The sequence below is a fragment of the Benincasa hispida genome, chromosome 3 (assembly GCF_027475165.1).
Source record: "Benincasa hispida cultivar pf3 chromosome 3, pf3_genome.v1.1, whole genome shotgun sequence".
NCBI lineage: Eukaryota > Viridiplantae > Streptophyta > Magnoliopsida > Cucurbitales > Cucurbitaceae > Benincasa > Benincasa hispida.
The window spans coordinates 47,292,350-47,317,078 of NC_143480.1; the positions used below are offsets into that span (position 1 = coordinate 47,292,350).

Consider the following 24,729-nt stretch of genomic DNA (forward strand, 5'->3'; position numbering starts at 1 on the left):
ACAAAATCAATTTTTTTTTTTTTTTTTTTTTTTCTTAAAGAAGAAATTAACCATTCCAATTATATAATGCCTATAAATCTTCTTATCATCCAAACATTATACAACTCTACTTTTGCTCACATCCAGAATAGGACATTAAAATTTAAATGTGATTCAGATTGCATAAAAAAAAAAAAAAATAGAGAATACTTTGAATAAAAGAGATTTTGAAATTGTGTAAGAAAAATTTACTGACCTTTGTGTGGCAAACTCAAGCCGCCACCCCCTGCTATAGATCTGCCGCCAGTCGTGAACCCAGGTCCGTCCGTCTTTTGGACCGCCTAGAGTTCATGTAGATCTACCTAGTTCCACTCAAGATCTACTCAATCGAGTTCGCGGTTGCCCTGATTTGGCTTCTCTACTTCGGTTATATATGTGCTGATTTTGATTTATGGATTTCACATACAGATTCTAGACACATTGCCCAGATTCTGCTCGAACGATTGAGCTTCTCGAATGGAGTGCTTGAATGATGCGGTTGTTCGAACGACGAGGTTCTTAACTACCATTCGAATGGTGGAATTGCTAAACGAACGAAAAAAAAGAAAGAAAAGATGAGTGGAGAGAATGCACAAAGACGATGGAGAGAAATAATGAAGGAGAAAATTGAGGGACGAAGTACACGAATGAGGAGAGAGAAAGTGTAAAGATTTGAAAATGTGAAAGGGAAGAATGGCTTGAGGAAACCTGCTTCTGCTTGAAATGAGGAAGTGGAGATTAGGGCAACAAAAAGAGAACACGATTGAGAAGAATGAAGCTAGAGGGAGGGACTTTTTTTTCTGTATTATATTATTATGCACGCAACAATGACAATATTATCCCGTGTTTTGTTTTTTAATTTTGGTGACCCGCACCTTTTCTTTGGTAAAATTTTTATAACATTTTTTTGCCAAAAGCTATAATTATATGTTATGGAAAGTATTTGTTGTAGTGGCATCCAATTAACTAAATCCTGGATGGCCAACTAGTAAGTGATTTAACTTAACCTAACACACATCTAGTGGCCCAAAGGCTCACAAATATAGTAGGCCACCCATCAGTACCCGGTAACGTAGTAGAAAACCTGTCAATTTATAGTAGAAAATTTATAGGCCTCCAATAACATAGTAGAAAATCTGTAGGCTTCCAATAACATAGTAGGAAATCCGACGGATTCCGGTAACATAGTAGGAAACCTGTAGGCTTCCGGTAACATAGTAGGAAACTCGTTGGCTTTTGGTAGCATAAAAGTGTTAGGAAAGTAAATCGTCACTCTTATCTATTGACATATCATGCTTTCAGAAAATTCCACATCATAAATCATAGTACATGTCTTAAAGTCCCACACACAATCATATTAGTAATACATAACTAAATCATAGTCCTATCAGTAACATACCTTAATCATAGTCATATCAGTAACATACTTTAATCATAGTCATATCAGTAACATACTTTAAACATCATGCTCATAAAATAGTTCTAGTCATATATCTTGCTTCTCAATATCATTTAGATAAATCTATTAAATTATGCTATCAAGAGTGGCTCCGGTAACGAGATTGCTTACCTTAATTTTAAGCCCCAAACTTTAACAAACCAACCTCCATTCTAGTTTTCACTACCCAAAGTGTAGTTTACTCCCAAAAATCGCTTCAAAGCTCCCAAACAAATCTCCCAATCTAGGTAAAATTTCCATAACAAGGGTTAGAATCCAAAAATTTCAACAAACCATATTTAAAACAATGGGTTTCAAAGCTTTACACACTCACCAAAACGTGCAAAAACACTTTTGATATTGCTGATAGCGGCTTAGTAACCTTCAATTTCCAAATCTATTATCCAAAAGTTATGGGTAAGGAAAAACCCAAGCTAAAATTGAATGGGTATTCAAGACCATCGACGAAGATTAACAAAACCCCAAAATCTTACCCAAATCTCAAGATTACGGCAACTGACAGCGAACGACAGCGGTGGAGGACGAGACCAATGACCGGTGGCTACAGGGGGGGCGGACGACATGAGGATAGGCTACTGCGACGGTGGACGACGCGAGAACGGACTAAGAAGTTCCACGGCGGACGCGTGATGAGCTGCTGCAACTCCAACGGCAAACCCGAAAACTGGCGGCGTACACGGAAGGATGACCAGGCGGAGCTTAGGCCGGCGGTTGGGTCTCTGTAGGCGCGGCGATCGTGGATCGTGGACAGCGGTGGCTGGATTCCCCACGGCTAAAACAAAGGAGGAGAAGAAGACAAATTCCTTTGTTTTTTTTCTTTTCTTGCACGCTAATCGAGTTTCATAATAAAATATACATATTTTTTTATTTTTTTATTTTCCTTCTATTGAAACCCTGATACCTATATAAATGTTTATGTACTTAAAAAATAAAAAAAATAAAAAAAATAAAATCCCTTTTTCATCTACAAAATACCAATTGAAATAATTCCACCAAAATCTCCAAACTAAAAACTCTTAAATCCTTCCATTTAAATTCAAATTTTAATGATTGAATTAAATCCAAATTTTCAGATAACTAACCAACCTTCGATAAAATCCAAAATTAAAATAAAATCTTCAAACATTTTCCACGGATAAATTCAATTAAATTATCTTAACCCGATATTTCAATTTTAGCTCCACTATTGAAATTATCACCCAAATAACTCAAGATAATTAAATTAAAATTACCTGTTAAATTTTGGATGTCATATTTTGCTTCAATAGAAAATAACTTGTATATAGCAAGGTCGTTAGTTACAAAGGTTGTCTTAAATACTGAAATGTTCAGAATGGCAACAACAGTTAAAAGACAGAGAATTTCTCCTGAACAAAATACTCGCCTTTTGCATCTACGGATAGGTCACATTAATCTCAATAGGATTGAGAGATTTGTTAAGAGTTCACTTCTAAATGGTTTAGAATAAAACTTTTTACCATTATGTGAGGCATGCCTTGAAGATAAAATGACAAAACAACCTTTTACTGAAAAGGGTTATAAAGTCAAAGAGCCCGTGGAGCTTATACATTTAGATCTTTGTGGTCTGAAAAATGTAAAAGCTGATGGAGTTGACATTCAACATGCGAAAGTAATTAAGGATCTAAGCACTCTAACTACATCAATTTTAGAGGAAAATCATGCATATTCAAGGAGAAAACAAAAATAGGTTTCTAGTATACAACCTTTGTAGATTCCTCCAAATTGTGTCTAATCTGCATGAATTTCTTCAACAATCCTTAAGTAGTCAGGCCTTAGATTGAGTAGTGGAACTCAAATTGAAAGGGAATTTGGTGTGATTTGGGAGTTCGATGAAAAGAGAAAACCAAACAATTTTCACATTTTTAATTTCAGATTGCATCCCCTAATTCCAGTCAAATTGATCTCTATTTATTCAACATTAACATGCAAATTAGTGGGTAATGGAGATTGACGCTCAATCTTCAACTCAATTGAGTGGATAAGGTGTAGAAAACTTGGAAAAGTTGAAAAAATCCACTTTCCAAAATTTAAAAATTTTCCTTTTAAATTAATTTCAGTTTTAAAAAAATTAAAATAAAAATTTAAAATTTGAGTTGTGAATTTTCAAATTCTAATTTTATTTAAAATACTTTATTTTAAATAAAATTTAATTAATTAATTTAATATCAAATATTAAATTAATAAAACACCCAATCCATACATGAATCACTATTCATGTACTTGATATTTAAATTAAATTTAAATATTTTCAACTTTTTTATTCCGTTTAATTGGTAAATTAAACATTTAATTATATTAGATATAATAATCCAAACCCTAAACCGTATTTGAACATTTCAAATTCTCTCAACACGTTATTCTAAGGTTTAATTCTTTTATGAGCTAGTAGAGCGACCTAATGGACTTAAAAATTATGAGCTCCAACGATTTGGGATTAATTGGCTAAATTTTTTAAACCGAATTAATCAATATTCATTAATTACCGAGACATACCACTATAACTTAGTAGTTGCACTTTCCTTACTGTAGATATATCTCTCTCCACTTGATTTAACCATAATCAGTAAGTCGATCATTCACAGGTCGTTCGTATTTATAACTAGGTCAAAATTACTATTTTGCCCCTATAATACATCTTGCTCCTTAAGTCTCCATTGATCCTCTAATGAACAACTAGTTTATAGTCCTACCTAATAAACTGAATCCCTCTCAGATATGAGAGGGCGAGGCCCCTTTGTTCAAGACCAGGAATCAGTATTGAAGGGAACAACCTATTTGTTAATCCAAAAATAGGTAGGAGTGAATTTCATCTTGTAGGACTATGTCCCCAACTATCTATCCGGTCTTACCCCTAAAATGGGAGGCTTATTGAGCAATGATGTTGAGCCACTCTCAGTGCATGCAAATTAAAGGATAATCCTGAATACACAGGAGTTCGTAGTTAGCTCAGGATTAAGATCGTGTTACCTTAGGTCATCGAATTGAAGTAGTCAGTTTAGACAATAAATGGTCGTTATAAAGACAAGTGACTATCTTGTGGTCTGATCTTATGCAAACATCCTTTGCATAGAATGCTCCTACTCACATGTCTCCATATGAACGAATTTGGGATCACATCGTTTGTATCAATATACAAAGCAGGTTGCATCCATAGTGTCCCCAGGATAAAGTACCCAACCCTATCCATATATTTATATACCTTTTTGGCTATATACTAAACTTGATCCTCTTTTATGTCTCTACATAAAGTTTAAATATTCATGTTATAGCCATGGTCTAGTTTATTGGATATAAAAATGAATGCAATTCAATAATACTTTTATTAAAAGAAATCTCAATAATACTTTTATTGTGAATAAAATATATTTAATATTTATAAACTGCGAGTTTTATGACATTTTTAACAAAAGCAAGAGGAGGGTACACATATTTCATCTCTTTCATAGATGATTATTCAAGGTACGGGTATATTTACCTAATGTAACATAAGTCTGAAGCTCTTGAAAAGTTAAATGAGTATAAGACTGAAGTTGAAAACTTATTAGGTAAAAAGATAAAAACATTTCGATCTGATCACAGTGGAGAGTATATGAACTTGAGATTCCAGGACTATACGAAAGAACATGGAATAATGTCCCAACTTTCAGCACCTGGTATACATCAACAAAATGATATATCAGAAAGGAGAAATAGAACCTTGTTGGACATAGTTTGGTCTATGATGAGCTATGCTCAACTGGGAATATGCAATGGAGATTGCATGTTACATTTTGAATAATGTTCCATCAAAGAGTGTTTCTGAAACACTTTTGAGCTTTGGAGAGGTCGTAAAGATAGTTTACACCACTTCAGAATTTGGGGATGTCTGACTCACGTACTAATGACAAATTTAAAGAAGTTGGAACCTCGTTCAAAAGTGTATCTATTTGTATGCCATCCCAAGGAAACGAGATATGAATACTTCTTCGATCTTAAAGAGAATAAAGTATTTGTATCAACAAAAATGCTACCTTTTTGGAAAAAGACCACATGAGGGACCATAAACCATGAAGCAAAATAGTGTTAAGTGAAATTTCCAATGAAACTATTGAAACCTCAACAAGAGTTGTTGAAGAGACTGGTACATCAACAAGAGTTGTTGATGTTGGTTCATCTAGTAAAGCACATCCATCTCAAGAATTGAGAATGCCTCGACGTAGTGGGAGGTTTATGAGCCCAACTATTTGCTATATGGGTTTAGCAGAAGTCCAAGACATCATATTTGATGATGGGGTTGACGATCCATTGACTTACGAGCAAGCAATGGAAGATGTCGACAAAGATGAGTGGATTATAGCCATGAATCTAAAAATGAAGTCAATGTACTTCAATTCTATCTAGGATCTTATAGATTAACCTGATGGGGTAAAATTAAAGGTTGCAATGTATTTACAAGAAGAAAAAGGGTGTAAAGGGTAAAATATAAACCTTTAAGGTCTAGACTGGTGACAAAGGGTTATACCCAGGTTGAGGGACTGGACTATGAAGAAACTTTCTTACCTGTTGTCATGCTTAAGTCTATCTGGATTCTCTTGTCTATTGCCATATATTATGACTATAAGATATGAAAATGGATATCAATACTGCCTTTTTGAATTGTAAGCATGAAGATAAAATTTACGTGAAACTATTGTTGGGGTTTGTGCCCTAAAGTCTCGTGTTCGGTAGTTTATAAACAACTTTGTACGAACACTTGTGATGTATAATATATATGATATTTACTTCACTTCTTGATTTTTCACATTTAGATGTTTTTTATTTTACCACAAACCAATAAACTTAATATCCCTGGTTGTCTTTATGTAACTTAAGCATGTATGAAGTGACATACAAGTGGATCATGTCTTAAGTGACAACTAAAATAGTCTGTAGTATATGGATATAGGAGGGAAACCTTATCCTGGTAACACTACGGATGCGGCCCGCTTTGTGGAATTGTTACAAATGTTGTGACTTGTCACAGATGGTCTGATCCTGATCATTCGTGTAGTAGATGCGAGCAGAGGCGTCCTATACAAAGAGTTTGTATAAGACCTGACCTTGAAGTGCTAATGTCTTGTCATATAACTCCGTTCATGACTGAGACTTCACTTCACTAGGATGACCATAGGTAACATGATCTCAATCCTGAGTGAGTTAGGAACTTCTGCCATTGAGGGTGGTTCTTTGATTTGCATGGATGCGAGTGGACAGAGCGCCGACTCAAACCTACCATTTTGGGGATTCGTCTGATTTGGGAGCTGGGAACTCAGTTTCACAAGATGAAGTTCACTCCTTCCCCAAAGTAGGGGTAAATAGATAGATTGCTCTCTTAAGAGCTGATCCCGGGGCTTGAACGATGTGGTGCCACGGACCTTCTTATGGTCTGAGAGGTGTTCACACATAGTAGGACTACGTTGTATTGTTCATTAGAGGGATCAGTGGTACTTAAGGAGGAAGATGTAATTACAGGGGAAAAAAGGTAAATTGGCCGACTGTAATTACGAGCATCTGTGAAGAGTCATCATACTGATGATTGGTTATATCCAATGTGAAGGAACTTTTATTCAAGAGTACCTACGAGCGGAAGCGGATTTTTCCTAATTCATTGTGACAGAATTACTGCATATACATTCAAACATACTTTCATAATGTTAAAGGGATCAAGAAATCATACCAGATGAAGATTTCTTCTTCACAACGAGTCTGAAGCCCAACCGTTTACCTCGAACAGTCACCACTTAGACAGAAGAAAACGGAGAAGACAACACCACTTAGAGCCCTCAGTATTCTTGGAGTGAGAATCCAAAGTGTGGACTTTGTTCGGATTTGGTAGAGGAAAGGAGGAAGAGTGACCGTACACAACAATCAAGCAAGTGGGAGATGCGATCGTCTATCGCATAGACAATATGCTTGATCGTTTAGGTGAAGTATATGATTGTGTAATAAAAGTAAGCGATCGTCTAAACGACCGTGTAGGAAAAGGTAAACGATTGTCCAAATGATCGTGTAAGAAAAGGGTGAGCGATTATCCAAAACTATCGCATAGGAAAAACTAAGCAATCGTCTATACGATCGTTTAGTAAATATCAGGAGCTAAATGATCGCTTAGGAAAAAGGTAAATGATCGTTTAGATAATAGCATGCAACGGTGTAATCGGTATGCGATCGCTTAGTAATATCGTATATGTAAGTGATCGTGGAGTCACTATCGTATAGGCACTGATTTTCTAAACGATGACACTATATTTTTCACAATATCTGCGCACGCCGAGATCAACACACCGTCTGCTATTTATGCACTCATCCGTTATTTAGAACAGAAGAGACACCTTCCCATTTCCTTTATAACCATCCAATGAATGTGATCTTATCACATTCATAACTTATAAATTAATATCATATTTTTCCTCTATTAGATATAAATCATATTTATATCCAATTTCCTCCAAATTAATGTATCTCATGCATAAAGTTAATTATATCATATTTAATTAACTCGTTCAATTATATCATATATAATCAAACTCCCTCTTGTCAATTTGAACATTGCAAATTGGCCCAAAAACTGACTCTTAACTTGTATCCAAGCTATCAAGGGGACCTTATGGACCTATGGCTCGAAGCTCTAACGGTACATGAATAGCTAACTAAACTCTTTAGTCACGATATCCACCATCTGTTAACTGCCAAAGATCCCACTAAAGTTTGACAGTTGAACTCTTCTTGCCATAGATATATTTCTATGTCCATTGGATATAACCAATCATCAATACGATGACCCTTCACAAATACTCGTAATTACAGCAGGCCAATTTACCGTTTTGCCCCTGTAATTACATCTTCCTCCTTAAGTACCACTGATCCCTCTAATGAACAATACAACATAGTCCTACTATGTGTGAACACCTCTCGGCCCATGAGAAGGTGCCACATCGTTCAAGCCTTGCAATCAGCCCTTAAGGGAGCTATCTATCTACTTACCCCTACCTCGGGGAAGGAGTGAATTCCATCTTGTGTAGCTGAGTTCCCAGCTCCCAAATCAGACGAATCCCCAAAATGGTAGGTTTGAGTCGACGTTCTAGCCACTCGCACCCATGCAAATCAAATGATCGCCTTCAATGGCAGGAGTTCCCAATTCACTCAGGATTGAGGTTATGTTACCTATGGTCATCCTAGTGAAGTGAAGTCTTAGTTATGAACGGTGTTATATAATGAGACGTTAACACTTCGTAGTCAGGTCTTACACAAACTCTTTGTATAGGACGCCCCCGCTCGCATGTCCCCTACACGAATGATCAGGATCAGACCATCTGTGACAAGTCACAACATTTGTGACCATTCCACAAAGTGGGCCGCATCCATAGCATTACAAGGATAAGGTTTCCCTCCTATATCCATATACTACAAACCATTTTGGTTATCACTCAAGACATGATCCACTTGTATGTCATCACATACATGCTTAAGTTACATACAGATAACCAGTGATATTAAGTTTATTGCTTTGTGGTAAAATCTAAATGTGCAAAGTCAAGTAGTGAAGTAAATATCATTTATATTATACATCACAAGTGTTCGTACAAAGTTGTTTACAAACTACTGGACATGAGACTTTATGGCATAAACCCCAACACAATGGGCATAGAAATATATTTATGGTAAGAAGAGTTCAACTGTCGGTCTTTAGTGGAATGCCTGACAGTTAACGGATGGGGGATATCGTGACTAAAGAGTTTAGTCAGCTATTCACGTACCGTTGGAGCTTCGAGCTATAGGTCTATTAGGTCCCCTTGGTAGCTTGGATACAAGTTGAGAGTCAGTTTTTGGGTCAGTTTGAAATGTTCAAATTGACAAAAGGGAGTTCGATTATATATGATATAGTTGAACGAGTTAATTAAATATGATATAATTAACTTTATGTATGAGATACATTAATTTGGAGGAAATTGAATATAAATATGATTTATATCTAGTAGAGGAAAATATTATAATTAATATATGATATTAATTTATATATTGCCTGCACAATCGCTTACATATATGATATTGCTAAGCGATCGCTTATCAATTACACCTTTGCGCGTTATTAACTAAACGATCGTTTACCTTTTTCTAAGCGATCGTTTAGCTCCCGATATTTACTAAACGATCGTATAGACGATCGTTTAATTTTTTCCTACATGATTGTTTAGACGATCGCTCAACCTTTTCCTACACGATCGTTTAGACGATCGCTTACTCTTTCCTACACGATCGTTTAGACAATCACTTACTTTTTCCTACACGATCATATACTTCACCTAAATGATCAAGCATCTTGTTTGTGCGATAGACGACCTCATCTCCCACTTGCTTGATCGTTGTGTACGATCTCTCTTCCTATTTCCCTCTACGAAATCCGAACAAAGCCCACACTTTGGATTCTCACTCTAAGAATACTGGGGGCTCTAAGTGGTGGTGTCATCTCCATTTTCTTCTGTCCGAGTGGTGATTGTTCGAGGTAGACAGTTGGGTTTTAGACTCGCTGTGAAGAATAAATCTTCATTTGGTATGATCTCTTGATCTCTTTAGCATTATGAATTCATATTAGTATGTTTTGAATGTATATGTGGTAATTTTGTTACAATGAAATGAAAAGATCTGCTTCCGCTCGTAGGTACTCTTGAATAAGAGTTCATTCAACTACCAGAGGGATTCATTGAATAAGGTAAAGACCAAAAGATTTGCAAGCTTAATCAGTGCATTTATGAGTTGAAACATGCATCTCGATCATGGAATATAAGATTTGATATTGCGATCAAGTCTTATGGCTTTGACCAGAATGTTGATGAACCTTGTGACTACAAGAAGATAATCAACAGTTTAGTAACTTTCTTAGTGTTGTATGTGGATGATATCCTACTCATTGGGAATGATGTAGGCTTATTAACAGATGTAAAGAAATGACTAGCCGCCCAATTCCAAAGGAAATACTTGGGTGAGGCACAGTTTGTTCTAAGTATTCAGATTATTAAGGATCGTAAGAAGAAAACACTTGTTTTATCTCAGGCATTGTATATTGACAAGATGCTTGTCAGATATTTGATGCACAATTCCAAGAGGGGTATTACCTTTCAGGCACGTAATTATATTGTCTAAGGAACAATATCCTAAGATTGCTTAACAAGTTAAGAAAATCAGACAAATTCCCTATGCATCGGTTGTGGATAGCCTTATGTATGTCATGATGTGTACGAGGTCTGACATTTGCTATGTGATAAGACTCCAATTATGTGGCAATATCAAAACAAAAAGAATAAAAGAGAAAAGGACAAGTCGGCGGTTGAATCGGTTAAGAGTTATTATCAAGGTTGTTGGGAGAAGTTGAGGTTTAAAAAGAAGGAAGGAAACATAAGGGAGGGGGTGAATTCTGAGTATCAGAAGTGAGGGAGATGAGCTTTCAAGAGCGGGAGTTCGGAAGACGGTGTTGTGGAGAAGCCATCGCTGTGTGCCGCTCATCGTCTATTTCCACTAGGCGATCGTGTAGTAAAGTTCAACGATCGTGTAGCATTTGGTAGGCGATCGTATAGCAAAAGGTAGGTGATCGTATAGATTTTGGTAAGCGATCGTGTAATAGATTGTATGCGTTCGTGTAGGAATTTGTGAACGATCGCGGAGTATTTTGTAAGCGATCGTTTAGTAACACTGAGCAATCGTGTAGAACTTGTAAACGATCATTTAGCATTTGGTAAGCGATCATGTATCAACTGTACGCAACCATTAGTCTTGTTTGATTCTTATCGTTTAATATAGAAGTTGTTCATCGTTTAATTACTTTTCTGGAAGATTGTACCTACTGTCACGTTAATAAAGAATTTCAAGAATCAGTTTCCTAACAAACTGGTATCAGAGCAACCATCTGGGCAAACATGATTTAGAGATGTTTTGAAGAGAAACTGGAATTACTAGAACAAGAGATCTCTGAATTCAAAGTCGAAATATAGAAATTGCTGACCATAGAGGAGAATTTGGCATCATTGGAGAAGAACATAGAGAATTTGGGATTGCAAGCAGAGAAGCATCAACAGATGCTCTTTTCGTATGTTATGGAACTGACCAAGGGAAAGGCAAAAGTGATAGAGGAGGTAGAAAGATCGAATACCCATAATGGGTGCGAAGCAAATAGTTCGGGGAAAGCCACCGGAGAAGATCTGATTTGCAACCGAAGCCAATTCAAGAAAATCAAAATGTCGGTATTTAGCGAAAGTGATCCAAACGCATGGTTATTCAGAGCAGACTGCTATTTTCAAATTCATAAGTTGACTGAAACTGAGAAGATGAACATAACAGTTGTGAGTTTCGATGGAGCAACATTAAATTGGTACCGGTCGAAGGAGGGTAGAGAAATATTCAAGGACTGGGAAGATTTAATGAAAAGGATACTGGTGCGATTCCGATCTTTAAGAGAGGGATCGATCTGTGGAAGATTCCTGGCTATTAAACAAGAAATAATGGTGGAGGCATATCGAAATCTGTTCGATAAGTTAGTTGCGCCATTGCCGCATTTGCCAAACGAGGTTCTTGAGGAGACATTCATGAATGGTTTGGCGCCAAGGATAAAGACGAAAGTTGAATGCTAAGAACCCACCGGGTTAGTGCAAATGATGTCGCTAGCATAACATATTGAAGATAGAGAAATGCACGGGTCGAAGCCAGACGAGCGCGGTCATATGAGGGTAAGTTCCATAATTCGAACGCTTCAAAATCCAATGCTGACAATGTGAGTAAATTAGTAAGCAAAAATGATTCGAAAGAGGGGGAGAAACCGGAGAGTCATTTCCGATGAGGACCATTACCTTGTGAGAAACATCGAGTAATGATAACCGAAGAGAAATTCCGGTGAAAAGATTAACAGATGGCGAATTTCAGTCAAAGAGAGAAAAAGGGCTCTGTTTCTGGTGCGATGAAAAATACACTGTTGGACATCGGTGCAAAGGGCAAGAGTTGAGAAAATTGAGATTGCTGATGGTGCAGGCGTCCGGAGAGGAGTGAGAGTTGCATGAGGAAGACGAAGCAAGAGAAACGACGTTAGAATTGCGTATGCTGACACTGAGTAAGGAAATCTCATCTGTTACTGAACTGGCGGTGAACTCAGTTGTGGGATTGACAAATCCACGAACAATGAAGATTATAGGGGATATCGAAGGAGAATTGGTAGTGGTATTGATAGACTGTGGATCGACACATAACTTCATATAAGAGGGTTTAGTGAATCGTTTGTAGTTGAACATCACAACCACGACCAGTTATGGAATAGTTTTGGGATTGAGACTTGCTCTACGAGGCAAGAGCGTATGCCAAAATGTGGAAATGATACTGGCAGATTAGAGAATGTGTGGCAGTTTCATTCCACTGAAGTTGGAAGGTGTTGATGTAATTTTAGGGATGCAATGGCTACACTCTTTAGGAAAAACAGAAGTCGATTGGCAAAGCCTAACAATATCATTTGTTCGTGAGGGATGAAAGATTACTTTGCAAGAGAATCCAAGTCGGACAGAGGTCGGCGTTAGTCTAAAATGTACGATGAAGATATAGGATGGGGCTCTTCGAGTGCTTCGAAAGCATTGGAGGATGACTCAAGAGAAAATGAAGAAGAATGGCAAAGAGTTAGCTGAACAAACAGAGCTTTACCTTGAGGACAAGGTAAAAGTGGAGGGCGGGGGTAATAATAGAATTCCAATTATGTGGCAATATCAAAACAAAAAGAATAAAAGAGAAAAGGGGAAGTCGGCAGTTGAATCTGTTAAGAGTTATTGTCAAGGTTGTTGGGAGAAGTTGAGGTTTAAAAGAAGGAAGAAAACAGAAGGGAGGGGGTGAATTCTAAGTATTAAAAGTGAGGGAGAGGAACTCTCGAGAGGGGGAGTTCGGAAGACGCTGTCGTGGAGAAGCCATCGTAGTGTGCCGCTCATCGTCTACTTCCACTAGGCGATCGTATAGTAAAGCTCAGAAATCATGTAGCATTTGGTAGGCGATCGTATAGATATTGGTAAGCGGTCGTGTAATAGATTGTATGCGTTCGTGTAGGAGTTTGTGAATGATCGCGGAGTATTTTGCAAGCGATCATTTAGTAACACTGAGAGATCGTGTAGAACTAAACGATCATTTAGCGTTTGGTAAGCAATCGAGTATCAACTGTACGTAACCATTAGTCTTGTTTGATTCTTATCGTTTAATAAAGAAGTTGTTCATCGTTTAATTTCTTTTCTAGAAGATTGTACCTACTGTCACGTTAATAAAGAATTTCAAGAATCATTTTCCTAACACTATGCAGTAGAGATTTTCAGTAGATATTAATCCAATTTAGGATTAGATCATTAGAAAATGGTCAAAATAATCCTAGTGTATCTACGGAGAACGAGGGACTATGTGCTTGTGTATGAGGCTAAGGAATTTTTTCTTACAAGATACACAGACGTGATTTTCAGACTAATAAGGATTCTAGGAAATCTACATTAGAATCAGTGTTCACTCTTAATAGAGAAGCTATAGTGTGGCAAAACATCAAACAAGTATGCATCATAAACTCCACAATAAAAGTTGAATATGTAGCTGCTTGTAAAGCTACTAAGGAAGCTGTTTGGCTAAGGAAGTTCATGACTGATTTGGAAGTTGTTCGGAACATGTCTTTGCCTATGACACATTATTGTGATAATAGTTGTGCTGTGGAAAATTCAAATAGACCCAAGAGTCATAAGAGAGGTAAACACATTGAAAGGAAATATCACTTGATTCGGGAGATTGTGCAAAGAGGTGACGTGATAGTCATGAAGATTGCTTCAAAATATAATGTCACTAATTCGCTTACAAAGGCTCTCACGGCTAAAGTGTTCGAGGGTCATCTAAAATGTCTAAGTCTACGAGATATGCATCACATTGTTTAGGGCAAGTGAGAGATGTTACTGGGTATAGTGCATACCCTAGTTTATTGTATTGTGTACTTTATTTGTAATGTACTTTGTATTCTACACCCATTAGCTTTAGGACAAATTGGAAATTGTTGGGATTGGTGTCCTAAATCTCATTGTCCTCGTAGTTTATAAATTTTTATAAACAAATTGTTATTAATAAAATAAGAATTATTTTATTTGTGCATTAACTCAATCCAATAAACTAAGATCCGAGGTTATTTTATGTAACTTAAACTTGTATGTGGTTGGCATACAAGATCATGTTTAAGTAATAACCTAAATGATCTATATTATATGGGTAAAGGTTAGGTGTCTTATCATGGTGAAACTACGGATGCAACCCACTTTGTAATTGTTACAAATTGTAAAGTGTTACAAACGATGTGATCTTAATTGTTCATGTGGAAACATGTGAGTGGAGGTATCTTATACAAAGAGTTTGTATAAGACCAGATCATGAAATGACTAATTTCTCTTATAGTGTCGTTACTTGAAGAGATTAACATTTCAATAGGATGACCATAGGTGACTCGACCTTAAGGGCTGATTTAGCGTCTTGAATAATGAAGTGTCTCACCTTCTCACTAGTCAACGAGAGACCTAGTTTATAGTTGGACTATAACTAATTGTTCATTAGAGGGATTAGTGGTACTTAAGGAGTTAGATGTAATTAAAAGGTAAAATAGTAATTTGACCCAGTTGTAGTTATGGGCAATTTGTGAAGGCATAATTACTGTTGATTGGTTTTGTCCGTGAAAACAGAAATATATTTACAGTGCAAAGAAGGCAACTGTGAATCTTTAGTAGAGTGATCAACAATTAATGAATGTTGATTAATTAATTAAAAATTTAATTAATTAATCTTGCATCATTGAAGCTTTTAATCTGTAGGTCCATTAGTTTCCATCGCTAACTCACTAAGGATAAAACAAAGAATAAATGTTTTTTTGAATAATTTGAATTGTTCAAATTGTTTAAAGAAAATTTAATATTAATATGATTAATATAAAATATAATGTATATTAATATATTATAATATATAGTTAATTATAAATATGATTTATAATTAATACTATATATAAGAGAGATAAATATTTGAATAAGATTCAATTCAAATTAATATAATGTATATTGATATATTATAATATATAATTAATTTAAATATGATTTATAATTAATACTATATAATATATGAGAGTAATATGTTTGAATAAGATCCAAATACTATTTATATATGAATAGGATTCATATAAAAACTATATGCTAAAATTATGAATGAGATTCATATTAAAACTATAAGTTATGAGATAGTTATGCATTTGAATATGACTTAAATGCATGTTTAATTAAATATGTGATATTTAATTAAGTTCATAATTAATTAATAAAATTAATTAATTATTCAATTTTATAAATAATTAATAAGATTAATTAATTATATATATTTAGTGAGGGGAAGTTATCCCTCTCAAATACAATTTTGGTATTTGTTGTTCTTCAATGTATTATTCGGTAAGAGTTATAAAAGAGAATACACAAAGCTCTCAACAACTCTCTCTTAAGTTTTTCTAAAAAAACTCTCTGCATAATTCTTTTCTCTTTCCTAAAAACACAAAAGATCCCACAATTGTGTTCCTTGTCCTGAGAATAGAAAGGAAGTCCTTTTGGTGTTGTCTCTATTTGTCATCGATTGTGTTCATGGAAAGAACTTACAGTATGTTGAGTGTGAGGGAGACCTAAATTGTGTTGTTCCATGACGCGAAAAGGAAAAGCTAAGAAGATAGTTTTCAAGGGTAAGTTTCTCCTAATCTCTTCTCTTTCTCTTAAAAGCATGCTTAAGTTAGATCTATTTATTCTATGTTATATTTAATTTCTCTAGTTTTAAGTTTTTTGAAAATGATTAAACACTGCCACTGCGTTCACACAATTTCACTAAGGAATTCAATTTCTTCACTAACAACTTGATCGACCACTTCTATGAGATCTACCAAAACCCGACACAAATAATAGCTCCAAAGGAGTTACAGACCACCCACCCAGCAGCGCTATATAACTTCATAGCATTCCAAGAGGATTCATTCTTCACTTGTTCGCCCTGAGGGGACAACGAAGCATGACTAGTTTGTCGCTCCACCTGATCGACCTATAAAGGAATGGAGGGCAAATTAGTCCCCTCATCAATATAAAGTTTTAACCTTTTGTGGAGTTTCTTCAAAGATGCATCAGCCATACTAATGTTGATAGTGTTTCAATAGCTCTAGATGATCCACATGATGGTAATAGCCTTGACTCTATCAAAATTCATCAGCTTATCAACAATCCATTCCTAGAAAGTTGTCAATGGTTAATCTTCCTTAAAATCAGTAAATAGGTTCGAGATTAGAAAGATAATAAAGCCAAATGCTTCTAGAGAGCTTACAAGTTCAGAAGACATGAGAGGAAGTCTCTAAGTGTTTCCTGCAAAACAAACACAATTGAGTTAGTAGTAATTCATTTTTTAATAATATTAACTTTGGTCGGGATGACATCTTGAAAGATTCACCAAATATAGTGTTTCGCTCTAGGAAGGACATTTCACTTTCCAAAGCTTCTTCCACACTCGAAGAAGTTGGTCATTAGAGGAGGAGGAAATCTCTTTATAACCATCCAAAGAGACAACAAGGTGGTAGACACTTTTAACTAAGAAGAATCTCTGGAATCATAATTCCAAATCTTCATAATGGCCGAGCAAAAGTATCTATTAATTATTTTTTAGAATAAATGAATTTGCTTATCTCACTTATTGAACAGTAGGGTCAAAATGAGTATAATTGAACAGTAGGGTCAAAATGAACATAATTAAACAGTAACTGAGAAGTTCATGTCTTTATATTCCATTAGTTATACTAAAAATGCTAGGGTTTGGTAATTTCTAAACTTGCCTACAATTACGATATGTTTTTCATCAACTACATATAAATGAAATATTTTGAAAGGGGATATGATGTATTGACCTATCTAGTTTTGTTAGGAGATTCAAAATTCATACTAAAAAAATAATTTTGAACTTATTTAAAGAAACTTTAGTATATATTTCAATTATTATAAGGAAATATAAATATTAAAAAATATAGAAAATGTTAAAATTCTAAACTATTATTTACTTTAACTAACAAAAAAAAAAGGTTTATTTCTATATGTTTTTTAAATAAAGAAAAAAAATTATATGTATACAAAATAAATATGTATACTTTATAAAGTTTCTTGTAAATCTTTTTATTATTATAAAAATTAATCAACTAACTAGCAATTTAACTTATTTTTAATATGTATTGACCAACTCTCAAAATAGTTGAACTCAATTTCCAAAGTATTTGTGTGTATATTTTATGTATATACATTATTGAGATGAGCTAATCAATTGCTTTGATCAAACGCTTTGTTATATATATATATATACATATATTGGGATGACCTAAGCAATTGCTTTGATCAAACGCTTTGTTTTGGATTTTGGGTTCAAATGAATAGTGATTCTCCCATAACTTTGCCTTCTATATATATATAGCTTAATTATTCACACTTTTGCTTCATATTTGGTTTATTGGTTGTTCTTAGTTTTGATAATCCTTTCAAAATGGTTGAACATGACCAAAAGAACAAAGCCCCTCAAGAGCAGCAGCTTGGTGAATCAGCAACACCAACCCTTTCTAGTAAGTCATTTTTATTTTTATTTTGTTTTGGATTTTCCTTAATTCTTGCCGCTTTTTTTAGGTCCTCATACTTTTGAATCAATGTATGATTTAACGTGGTATCACAACAGATTATCTAGAAAGTCATCTTGTGTTAAAACCCTTGTAATGTTATTTCCTTTCCAATAACCATTTTGTTTTAGAATATAGTATTCTTTAAATATATGTATATATATATATATATATATATTAATCTTTAAAAAAAAAAAGATATGTAAATACTTAAATGTTAAATTTGATCTTAGAAATTTTTGTTATGTTTGTGGTAATGTCGAACTAATAATTTAATATGATATATCAAATATGGAGTTTTGAATTTAAACTAGTACACTCAAGACTCATGGACACTTGAATGAAAAAAAGATTTGTTAGAAAATTTTAACTTGAAAGGGATTTTAAATTGGTTCCTCATATTTGTTAAGGAAAATATTTTAAATGATAAATTTGTGGTATATTTATAAATAATAACAAAATATATCGTGTATCTGTGATAGATCACAATAAACTATTATTTGTGTTTATCCGGACACTAATAGACACATAGTCTATCACGGTCTAATGTGATTTGTCACAAATAGACAATAATTTTTGTTATATTTATAAATATTTTAGTTCATTTTTCTATATTTAAAAACACCAATTTTTTTAAACGTTGGGTTTCTTATAAATCTTTTTATTATTAGAATAAAAAAATGTTTATTTCTATTTGTTTTTTAAATAGATAACTTTTTTTTTTATAAACTTTTACATGTGCAAAATAAATATGTACATTTTAGAAAGTTTATTATAAATATTTTTATTAATAATTAGAACCAAAAATTAAAAAGTTTAATTATAGTTCAATTAACTAGAAATTTAATTTATTTTAAATATGTATAGGCCAAAACTAAGAATTTCTCTCTAAATTGTCAAACTTTTTCAAAGTTTTTATACAGTTAGTGCAATGGCTATATATGTGTGTGTGATGACCTGATCAATTGCTTTGATCAAATGCTTTGTTTCGGGTTTTGGGTTCAAATGAATAGTGATTCGGTTAGATGAATCAGATTACATAGAACCATAATTCGTTTACAATAAAAGAATTTAAGTTGTGTAAGAAAAATTTACTCACTTTTAGTGTTTAAATTTAGAGATTAATGGTGCTCGAAGATAAAACGGATTACATTTTCTATCGAAGTAGCACCATAATGATAAGATCAACAAACTATACTTTATTAATATACTGAACTTCAACAAAGAATTTTTTTAAGGAAGAAAATGTTTATGAAAAATATGAAAAATCAATTTGAAGAAATGTCATATTTATAGACTAATTCATGATCATTCGAATAGTCATGTCCCTTATTTAATTTGGTTATTTATTGAAAAGATGCATCTCTTAATGATCGAAATTGAAAGTATACAATCTTTAACAAATGGTCACATACCATTTATTCCAATAGATTCTCCGTAACTTTATATATAACCGAATTATTGACACCTTTGCTTTATATTTGATTATGGGTTGTTTTTAGTTTTGGAGATCCTTTCAAAATGGGTGATAGAAAAAGACAAAGTCCCTCAAGAGACACCAACCATTTCTAGTAAGTCATTTCTACTTTCTTTTTTTATTATTATTTTTTATGACTTACTACTTCTCATTTTAAATTTTTGAATTAATTGATGATTTAATTTAATATGGTATCTGGTCTAAGAGGTCCTATGTTCAAACTCCTGCAACATTATAATTTTCTCCTCAATTAATATTAATTTTTACTTGTTGAGTCATATATTTATTTTAAAACCACAAGTGAATGGAAGTGTTAGATGATATAATATGAAATTTACTGACATTAGAGAAAATAGAGATGGCTTAGACGTTTGAACGAATAATTTAATATATTAGCGAATTGGAATTTTGAATTTAAACTAGTATACACATGACTCAAGGACACTTGTATGAACAGAAAAAAAGTTAGAAAAAAATTAACTTGAAGGGATTTTAAATTAGTTAATCTATCTTTTTAACGCTAAGTTTCATTTGATAAATATTAAAAAAAAAATTAAATTAAGGTTAATTAACCCCTATTTCCTTTCCTAACTTTTTTCCCGTACTTTTTAATAATGTTTCGAAGTTGAAGCTTGATACTTAATAAAGAAACAGAAAAAAATATATATATATTTTTTATCCCTAGATTTTGAGTATAGTTTTCATTTGGTCCTTAGACTTCAAAATTTTATAATTTTAGTCCTTAAATTTTGAATATATTTTCAATTTAGTACTAAATTTCAAAATATTTACAATTTTACCTTTAAGATTAGAGTTTTGTATCAATTTGATTCTTCAGTTTTGAGATTTGTACTTTTGAAGCTCAACTTTTTTTTACTAAATACTCACTTTCACTCTTTGATGTTAATGATAAATCAAGATTAATTAAATGTATAAATTTTGAAACCTAATTATAATATCATCTTTTAACTTCAATAATAATTAATACTTCCTCCATGTATCCAACCATTGCTCAAATAATGTATTTTATGATGTTTTCGATGACAAATATTATAATGTTTTTGGATTGTGAGATGCTTATTAATATTCTCAATCACTTGAGTGATCTAATCAAATTCACTTTTAGTGAAAAAATTTTAATAAACACAAGCAAAACTTTTCGCTAAATCTAATTTATAGAATCACGTTCAAAAACATATCACAAACAACAATTATTAATGGCAAAATCTAAAACAATGTTACTAAAAGGTTTTGCTACAGGTTATCGTGCGTTACTAAAGGTTAATAATCTTTAGCAATATATTACTTCGCCATTGAAAGTTTTTTTTTTCTTTTTTTTTTTTTTAAGAAAGAGAAATGGTTAAAAACTAAAATCATATATCACCTTTTTTTTTTTTGTTTCCCTTCCTTAAATGGGAGAAAAATATTAGAAATTTTAACTTCAAGGGATTTTAAATTGGTTCCTCGTTTTTTTTTAATAAAAATTCCGTTTCATATAAATCTTTTTATTATTAGAACAAAAAAAGTTTTATTTAATTTCTATTTTTTTTTAAATAAACAACCTTTTTTTTTATAGATTTTTACACATACAAAATTAATATGTACATTTCACTTATTCATTTTTTTTATTAATAATTCGAACCATAAATTAAAAAGTTTAATTATAGATCAATTAACTAGCAAAAAAATATAACTTGTTTTAAATATGTATTGGCCAAAACTGATTCTCCCATAACTTTTTAATAATATATAAAGAAATTATTTCAATTCTAAAATTTTTCTATATTTTATATCTATTTTGATTTATTTTTGTACATTTAAAAACAGCCTTATATATACATAGCTGAATCATTGACAAATTTGCTTATTGGTTGTTTCTAGTTTTGGAAATAGTTTCAAAATCGCCGAAGATGACAGAAAACACCAAAGCTCCTCAAGAGGAGAAGTTTGGTAAATCAGCATCACCAACCATTCTTAGTAAGTCATTTTTACTTTTTTTTTTACTCTCCTGATTATTCGTTAGATGATATAATATTAAATTTATCTTTATTCTTTAGCTTAAACTTTTGAGGCTTTATGTTCAAACTCCTAAAATGTTATTTTCTTTCTTATTAATATTGATTTTCATTTATTTTCTTGCCAATTAATATTGATTTTCATTTTATATAATTTTTTTTTCTTTAACATTCGGTTTCGTTCCATAAGTATTTAGTTTTTTTTTTCTTTTTTTTCAAAATTAAGGTTATTAACACCTATTTTCATTTTCAACTTTTCTTTAACTTTTTTTTTTTGGTAATTGCAATTGGTAGTATTTTTATAAATAATAACCATGTATGTAACATCATTTAAAAAAAATTGCAAATATAGATAAGCCTATTAGCGATAGTCTTTTCGTTAATAGACTTTTACCGGTGATATGATTTATTACTTATAGTCTATCATTGATAGACTATTTAAATTTGACCATATTTGTAATTTTTTATATTAGGTTATATCTGCTAATATTTTGAGTCTAATGTCTATATTTGCAACAGTTTTTTTCTTCTATTTTTTTAATAATGTTTCAAAGTTCAAGCTTGAAAACTAAAGAACGATACATTTTTCGTTCCTAGATTTTTAGTCTAGTTTTTATTTGTCCCCACGCTTCAAAATATTATAATTTTAATTATTAGGTTTTGAGTATGGTTTCAATTTAATCCCTAGATTTCAAAATGTTTACAATTTTACCCTTGAAATTTACGTTTTGTATTAATTTGGTTCTTAAGTTTTGAGACTTACACTCTTAACCTCGATTGTTCACTAATTACTCACTTTTACTTTAGTATTAATTAATTTAAAAGACGAAAGTGAGTAATTAGTGAAAATTTGAGGTTAACTAAAAGTATAAATCTAGAAATCTATATATGGAATTGAAAGAGTAAAATTTTTTTAAAATTTATGAATCAGATAAAAACTGAATCTAAAATTAAAACCTTTTTATGTGTATGTGGCAGGAATATTTAATTGGGATTCAGTTCAACCAATTAGACCTAAAGAACTGAAGGTAGCACCTTCATTGGTGGGTTTGACAGTCGAAGAAGCAACGAAGAAGATAAAGGAAGAAATGGGTGAGGAAGTTAAGATTGAGGTCATTCCACCAGGCTATTCTTGTACCCAAGAACTTCCATTATCGTTTGATCGTGTTAAGTTAGTGGTCGACTCTTCCGGCAAAGTCCTCGTTACGCCGGTTCTTTCCTAATTATAATATCATCTTTCCAACTTCAATAATAATTAATACTTCCTCTTCTTCATGTATCATGTTTTCGATGATAAATCTGTCTTGCAAATGTTTTCGGATTCTGAGGTGCTTATTAATCATATTTTTCAGTCGCTCGAGTGATCCAATGCTCCAAGTACAGTTCGTAATTTTCTAATTTGTTGGTCACCCACTTTTTTTAAGAATGTTTTTACATATTTTATTAACTTTTATGTGTGGTTAAGTTAAAGTAATTAAGCTAGTTGAGAAAAAAAAAACTAAAAAAAGTAACTTTTTGCATTAGGTTTTGGTTGCCAAAATTTTCATTTCCTCTTATGGTGTAAGCCATGTATGACATATTTTCAAATGGAAGAGAAACTTGCGAGTAAATATTTTTGGTAAATGGGGAAACCTTTTTGGCTATAAAACTGATTGTTTCTTCAGCAAAAGGAGGCTACAAAGTGGAGAAAACCCCTAAAAAAATATAGACAACGACACAGAATCTCTAGAGGAGAGAGACAGAAAGAAAACTCTAGGAACACAGTGAAGGAGAGTAAATCCAGCCTTTACACAAACCCTATAGCAAAAGAGTTACAGAGAGAACCCTAGAAAAAATGAATAGAGAGAAATCATTGAATGTTTCAAGCTCAGTTGAGATTGCACGGTAGGGAGGATGTCCCGAGGATCTGCACCTTGAGCCACGAACCGTGATCTCCCTTCCCATAGCTAGTTCTTGAAGTTGATGGAGCTAAAACAACCTTCAACTAAAGAAAGAAAAGTATCAACAGTAAAATAGTTACATTCTGTTTATTAGTTACAACAATTTATTTGTTACATTCTGTTATAACAATTTATTTGTTACAACAGTTAAGATTCTGTTTGAGTTTGTTTGTATTTTCCAGCTGTTAGTTAGTCAAGCAAACTAACAAGTTCTTCTATAAAAGGAACTTGAAGTATGTAAATACAATAAGTGAAAGTAATAAGAAAGTATTTCCACATACCTTTTCTCTCCATTTGTTATGGTATCAGAGCATTTCCGCAAGAGAGAAAATTAAAAACCCACCCGAACGTCATTACCCTCGTGCAGTCCTATCATGACGACATCAGAGAGTTCAACGTCCGGCAACTCTTCGGAACTCGACGCCCAAATGAATCCCTTCATCCTTCATCATTCAATCATCCCAACCACCAATCTGGTATCTACACCACTTGCAGGATCAAGCAACTACTCTTCATGGAGCAGAGCAATGAAACTTGCATTATCAGGGAAGAACAAGATTGGTTTTATTACTGGAACGATTGAAAAACCATCAGAAGGAAGCTTACAATCAGCATGAGATGTAATAATGATGTGATAACCTCATGGATTATCAACTCAGTCTCAAAAGAAATTACTGCCAGCTTAGTTTACAGGGGAAGCGTCAAAGAGATATGGGATGAATTAAAAGAAAGGTACCGTCAGTCCAATGGGCCACATATATACCAGTTGAGAAAGGATCTTGTAACTACTACTCAAGGAAACCTTTCAGTGGAAGTATATTACGCAAAAATCACTACAATATGGCAAGAACTTGTTGAATACAGACCAATGGATGAATGTACTTGTCAAGGGTCAAAGAAGATGATAGAATTCTTGAATGCAAAATTTGTAATGACATTCCTTATGGGCTTAAACGAGTCATATGCACAAATCAGAGCACAAATTCTATTGATCGACCCTCTGCCAACAATAAACAAGGTATTCTCTCTTATCATCCAAGAAGAAAGGCAAAGATCCATTGGATCCACACCTACAATTGAAAGTATAA

At 33.1% G+C, this 24,729-nt stretch overlaps 1 protein-coding gene and 1 long non-coding RNA gene across 2 annotated transcripts; one reads left to right on the forward strand and one right to left on the reverse strand.

The window, feature by feature from the left end:
- Positions 1 to 16: 16 nt before the first annotated feature.
- LOC120074309 (uncharacterized) lies at positions 17 to 2,267 on the reverse strand. Its single transcript, XR_005480953.2, has 4 exons — positions 1,951 to 2,267; positions 1,791 to 1,853; positions 1,589 to 1,700; positions 17 to 564 (listed from the first exon to the last, which is right to left on the reverse strand). It is a non-coding gene; the product is annotated as an uncharacterized LOC120074309 (long non-coding RNA).
- A 15,742-nt stretch (positions 2,268 to 18,009) lies between these two features.
- LOC120074766 (uncharacterized) lies at positions 18,010 to 23,042 on the forward strand. The gene is made up of 4 exons (XM_039028008.2): positions 18,010 to 18,158; positions 19,712 to 19,780; positions 21,568 to 21,663; positions 22,680 to 23,042. The coding sequence occupies exons 1-4, from the start codon at positions 18,083 to 18,085 to the stop codon at positions 22,922 to 22,924; spliced, it is 486 nt and encodes a 161-aa protein (XP_038883936.1). The 5' UTR covers positions 18,010 to 18,082; the 3' UTR covers positions 22,925 to 23,042.
- The last annotated feature ends 1,687 nt before the right edge of the window (positions 23,043 to 24,729 follow it).